The 6000-nt window shown below is 44.2% G+C and overlaps 1 protein-coding gene and 1 pseudogene across 1 annotated transcript in view; one reads left to right on the top strand and one right to left on the bottom strand.

Annotated features, from left to right (window-relative positions):
- The window catches only part of DNAH7 (dynein axonemal heavy chain 7), a 260013-nt gene extending 257507 nt beyond the window's left edge, over positions 1–2506 (bottom strand). Inside the window, exon 1 of the mRNA XM_027054285.2 lies at positions 726–2506. Coding sequence (XP_026910086.2) covers positions 726–740 — 15 coding nt within the window. The 5' untranslated portion in view covers positions 741–2506. The remainder of the gene's footprint in view (positions 1–725) is intronic.
- A 2569-nt stretch (positions 2507–5075) lies between these two features.
- LOC106979984 (U4/U6.U5 small nuclear ribonucleoprotein 27 kDa protein-like) lies at positions 5076–5735 on the top strand (annotated as a pseudogene).
- The last annotated feature ends 265 nt before the right edge of the window (positions 5736–6000 follow it).

Consider the following 6000-nt stretch of genomic DNA (forward strand, 5'->3'; position numbering starts at 1 on the left):
TTTCCCATATTCATTTAGAGAGTTAAAATTGGTTTTCTCCCTAGCCAGAATCATGCCCGTGCTTAACTCCTTCCCATTCTGTTCCCGCATTAACAAGTTGGCCATTGTTCTGCATTTCTTTTGTTTACAGTTGCTCTTAAGTTCAATAAAGAAAGTTCTGGAAAGTAGGTATTGCAACATGCATCTTTTATTACCTGTCCTGGAGATATTTTCCTAAGAAATTCCATATGCCACTTACCAAACCCTCTCACATACTGGTTTGAATTTCACAACCTCAGAAATGGGCAAAGTTCTGATGCCCCTTCCCTTCTGCCCCCCTGCATAAAAAGGGAGAAGAGCTTAGAAAGGTAAAGTGATTTCCCCCACGTCTCACAGCTAGGAAAGGGCTTGGATTCCAACCCTAGAGAGCCTAGACCCACTGCAACTCCTCACGCAGCTTCCCCCCACCGTGAGCTGGGGACACTCTGGAGCTGTAGTTTTAACTGCTAGCGCACCGCTGGGCTAAAATGGTTGGTTGTCATGACAACATCAAGGCCGAACGGTTGGGAAGAAAACATTTAAGGGTTTTCACGAAAAGCGCTCAATATCCCAGATGTAACTAGGGTGAAGGAAGCTGTACCCTACAGGATCACGACTGGGGAACCTGGAGGACCAGGCTTCGATCGCTTCTGAGATAGGAAGGAAGTTTCGCTGCGGGGCCAGCCGGGCGAGGAGTGCCATCTCACCTGCTCGCTGCTCATGGCTGTGAGGACGCGTTCGAGTCACCTAGTGGCTTCACTATCGCTGCAGCCCGGCGCCCCTCAGGCAAGAGAAGTGGCAGCCCGGGACCCAGCCTGAAGCCTCTGCTCCCTCAGCGCAGAGACGGTCTAGCGTCCTGCAGCATTGGTTGCTAAGCAACAGACCTTCTCAGGCTCCGTTTCCGGTCATCTGTTGCTCCTGGGACAGCACCTAGGGAACTGGTAGTGGGATCCTGCAGGAGGCACTTTCCAGGGCACTCGGTGGCGCCTCTGAGCCAGTGTGGTGCACCCACCGAACAGCTGAAGGCAGAGAGGGTGCTTCTTCTGTCTTGAGAAATGACTAATAGCCTTTGATTACTGATCATCACATTACTATCCTCTTCTAACTTAACTAGGTGCTTGAACCTCTGCCATAACCCCTCCTTTAACTCTCTGTGCCTAAATCTCAAAACTAGCGGAATAAAATGCTTTTCTGTAGGAAGCAATATCATCTGCTAACCACTGAAGTTTCCATATCTTGGCTATTGCAGATAATGCTACAATAAACACAGAGGTGCATATATTTGAATCAGTGTTTTTGTGTCCTTTGGTAAGAGGTGAGATTACTGGATTTATGGTAGTTCTACTTTTAACTTCTTGAGGATACTCCATACTGTTTTCCACAGTGGCTGCACCAGTTTGCATTCCCAACAGTGCAAGAGGGTTCCTTTTTCTCCACATCTTCACCAACACTTGTTCTCTCAGGTCTTTTAGTCTAGTTATTCTGACAGGTGTAGCTCATGTGGTTTTGATTCACATTTCCCTGGTGATTAGGGATGTTGAGCACTTTTCCATGTGTCTGTGATCCGTCTGTAGGTCTTCTTTGGGGAAGGTTTATTCAGGTCCTCTGTCCATTTTTTAAATCAAAAAAATTTTTGGTGTTGAATAATTGAAGTTCTTTATATATTTGAAGATTAACTTTTCTATAATTTGCAAGGATATTCTCCCATTCAGTAGGTTGCCCGATGGTTTCCTCTGTTTTGCAAAAGCTTTTTATTTCTGTGTAGTCCCAAGAGTTGACGTTTGTAGCTCTCTTGCCCCAGATTTGTCTCAAAAAATGTTGCTATGGCTGGTGTCACAGAGGTTACTGCCTATGTTTTCTCCTAAAAGTTTTATGCTTTCAGGTCTCACATTTAGGACTTTAGTCCACTTTGAGTTTATTTTTGTGTATGGTGTCAGAAAGTGGTCCAGTTTTCCCAGCATAATTTTTTTTGATGTTTTTATTTACTTTTAAGACTGAAAGCATGAGCTGAGGATGGGCAGAGAGAGAAGGAAACAGGAACCGAAGCAGGCTCCGCGATGACAGCAGAGAGCCTGACACAGGACTTGAACTCACGAGAGATGTGAGATCGTAACCTGAGCCAAAGTCAGACACTCAGCCAATTGAACCACCCAGGTGCCCCCCAGCACCATTTATTGAAGAGACAGCCTTTTCCCCGCTGTATATTCTTGCCTCCTTTGCTAATTAACATACACACCCCTATGTTTATAGCAGCATTATTTACAATAGCCAAAATATAGAAACCAAAGTGTCCATCAATGGATGCATAAAAAAAAGACATAGTATCTATATACAATGGAATATTAATTGACCATAAAAAAGATAAGATCTTGGGGCACCCGGGTGGCTCAGTCGGTTAAGAGTCCAACTCTTGGTTTCGGCTCAGGTTATGGTCTCACAGTTTTGTGGGTTCAAGGCCCGCATCAGACTCCAGGCTGACAATGCAGAGCCTACTTGTGATTCTCTCTCCCCACCCCCCCCCTCACTCTACCTTCTCTCAAAATAAGTAAGCTTTAAAAAAATTTTTTATAAAAGATAAAATCTTGCCATCTGTGACAGCATGGATGGACCTAGAAGAGATTATGCTAAGTAAAATGAGGAAGATAAATACTATAGGATTTCACTTTATGTGGAATCTAAAATACAGAACAAATGAAGAAACAAACCAAAAAGTAGACTCTTTTAATACTGAGAGCAAACTGGAGGTTGCCAGAAGGAAGGGTGATGGGAGGATGGGTGAAATAAAGTGAAATAGGTACAAATTACCAGTTATAAAGTAAGTCACGGAGATGAAAGAGCATGAGGAATATAGTCAACAATATTGGAATAATGTTGTACGGTGCCAGTGACTCTGCTTCCTGTGATGAGCACAGAGTAATGCATGGAATCGTTCAATAAATGTTTTACACCTGAAGCTAACCTAACAGTGCATGTTAATTATACACCAATTAAGAAAAAAATGGGGGGCGCCTGGGTGTCTCAGTCAGTTAAGCTTCTGACTTCAACCCAGGTCATGATCTCAGTTTGTGGGTTTGAGCCCCACATAGGGCTCTGTGCTGACAGCTCAGAGCCTGGAGCTGCTTCAGACTGTGTGTCTCCCTCTCTCTCTCTGCCCCTCCCCTGCTCATGCTCTCTCTTTCAAAAATGAATAAAAACATTTAAAAAGAAAAAGAAGAAAGATAGGAGTCAGGGGTTAGTGAAAAATTGGAGCAGAATGAAGTTTTAAGATAACTACTTGGCAGGAAAGCAGAGAGAATGGAAGTGATCAAGGACATACAGGAAAGATCATTTGAAGTTGAAGCCTCCGAATTAGTAGTGACAAAAATCTGAACTCCAAAGACATTCAACAGACCAGGCTCGGGTTCAAAGAAAACCAACATATGACACATTTCCCGGGCTGGTATGACAGAAGGATAACTATTGGCTCACAAACTGGCCCCCACACAGGGAAGAGGCACGTCATCCCAGAATGGTAGGTGACAGGTTTCACATGCAAGGGAACTTACATACTAGACTTGTTTTTCCGCAGCCATAAGACGAACAGACTTCCACACCCACCCACCCGCTAGAATCTTCAGTTTATATAGAGGCCTTAACAAGGTTCAGTCACATCCAGATGGGCTCAACAGCAGATTGCTCCCTCATTTGGCATCCTTGAAAACGGTGTCAGCTGTAGAAAGCATGGAAAACATGGGCAGAACGTGCATTCCAAGGTGGGGGAGGGGGGGCTAAAAGGAGCCTCCAGATGCCTGGGTCCAGCTTGTGGCCCTTTGATGACCTCCTTCAACAACAACAGAGCAAGAGAATGGAGACTCTGAAAAGAGTGAAGTTGAAATTAAGAATCTCAGAACCTAAAATCAATAAAGGAAGAAAAGGCTATTCAGTGGCAATAAAGGAGCTCTTAAATAGGATAGGTGGGCATCTCAGTGAGAGAGAGAGACGTGGCGGGAGAAACTACTGTCGAAGCAGAAAGAATAGGAGTGAGGGTATTGATGCTGCGATTTCAGAAGCGCAATTCCAGGCATTGACACGGTCCCCCATGTGGCCATGGAAATGGGTGCCTGTAGTGAAGGACTTTGGTCATGAAAGGTCAAGGAACTAAGCTTGATTAAGGAGTTTCACTTTAGGTAAGGCTATAGCTGTTCCCACGGAGGCTGAGGTAAGCAGAGTGGAGGGGAAAACTGTGAGCTGAAGTCCTCAATGAATCAAGTAGGAGAGAAGATGTTATGAGCCTAAAATTAGTAAGAACTCTTTGCTGGAAAACAGATGATAAATATTGTAGACCCCATCTCCTGAACTTGGAACGTGGAAGAATGGAAAATCCCACGTAGAAACAGAGCCTTCAAGGAGATAAATTACAGTAAAAACCTGGAGGTAGGGGTAGAGTTCCAAGAATGGGTTGAAGATATAGTGTGTTTTCGTAGCCCAGGGGTACAGTGAAAAGATCTGAAAGCCAGTAGAATACGAGAAAGTTGATTCTTCAGCCAAAAAGAAACAAAAACCTACTTAAAAGGTAAAAGCATGAGAAGCTAAAACGTTAGCTGGAGGGCTTATACCACAGGCGATGCTGACCACGCGATGTGAAGGTGGGATTGGTTTAAGTGGCTGCCCGTGTGCTACCAATAGAACTGTTCCCAGCAGTTCCCAGGTATTTAAAAGGAATTTGGCATTCTTGATAGAAAGCCAACATCAACTGGATTGCTTCTTGCAGAGTACTGGTCACACAAACAGGCCAGCAGGGGACAGATGGATTCACGGCAACCGTCTGGACAGGGATGGCCCTGAGAAGGCCCATTCGCTTTCCACCCTTTTCCCCATCTGCAAATTTTCCTCCTTCCATCCTCTGCTGTTCTCACCGCCCGTTCACTCCACCGCAAAAGTCATAGTAGAAATGAACAACCATCCAGCGTTCTGCCTTTCTACGTTTTTTCTGCTAGACCTCCATTTGTAGCTCCTCTGGGTGGTCACTTGCTCATTCACAGAATCTTGTTTCTAAACTTGTCTTCTGACGATTCCCCATGGGTCATAACCGCAGCCGGTCTCCACGGAGGGAGCGCAGGCGGTCCCGGTCCCCATGGTCCACATCTCGTAAGAGAGAACGCAGGCGCCGAGAAAGGTCCCGGTTCCGGGAGAGAGATCCTCGACGGAGCCGCTCTGGTTCTCCGCACAGAAGAGGCTCCAGATCCCCAAGACGGCATAGATCCACATCTCCTTCCCCTTCTCCCCTAAAAGAAAGAAGAGACGAGGAAAAGAAAGAAACAAAAGAAACAAAGAGCAAAGATCGTCAGATTACTGAGGAGGGCTTAGAGGGCAAAACAGAGGAAGAAATCGAAATGGTGAAGTTAATGGGATTTGCCTCTTTGGACTCCACAAGAGGGAAAAAGGTGGACGGCTCTGTAAATAAATGCCTATGCCATAAATGTATCTCAGAAGAGGAAGTACAGGCAGTATATGAATCGAAAAGGCGGATTCAATAGACCTTTCGTTCCATTCTCATTGCATGAGAACTAAAACGTTAAAGAATGGGTTTTTTTCCTCATCTTGCTCAGAAGAGTGGATTTTGTATTTCATATTTAATATTCATAAAAAAACATGATCACAGCCTTTACTCCCTGTAAAAGTAAGAAAATGTTATTTATTACGTGTGCATTTCACTTACCCTGACTCAAAAAAAGAAAGGTTAATATATTTTTCTTTTAGGAAATGTCATTTGGGGCAATCGTCAACCCCAGTTTTCTGTTCTTATTGTTGTGGGAGCTGTGTATGTTTTCTTCTTGGATGCTCGTTAGGATTTTTGAAAGCACGTAGAAGTAATTTGGATGTAAGTTTCTCAAATAAAGCCATATTTCTACCCTTTAAAAATAAATAAACAAACAAACGTGTCTTCTGTGGGGCACCTTTGCCAGAGTTATGGAAGAAAAACCAGTTTTATAAAAATTGGCA

This window comes from Acinonyx jubatus, chromosome C1 (genome assembly GCF_027475565.1).
Source record: "Acinonyx jubatus isolate Ajub_Pintada_27869175 chromosome C1, VMU_Ajub_asm_v1.0, whole genome shotgun sequence".
Taxonomy (NCBI): Eukaryota; Metazoa; Chordata; class Mammalia; order Carnivora; family Felidae; genus Acinonyx; species Acinonyx jubatus.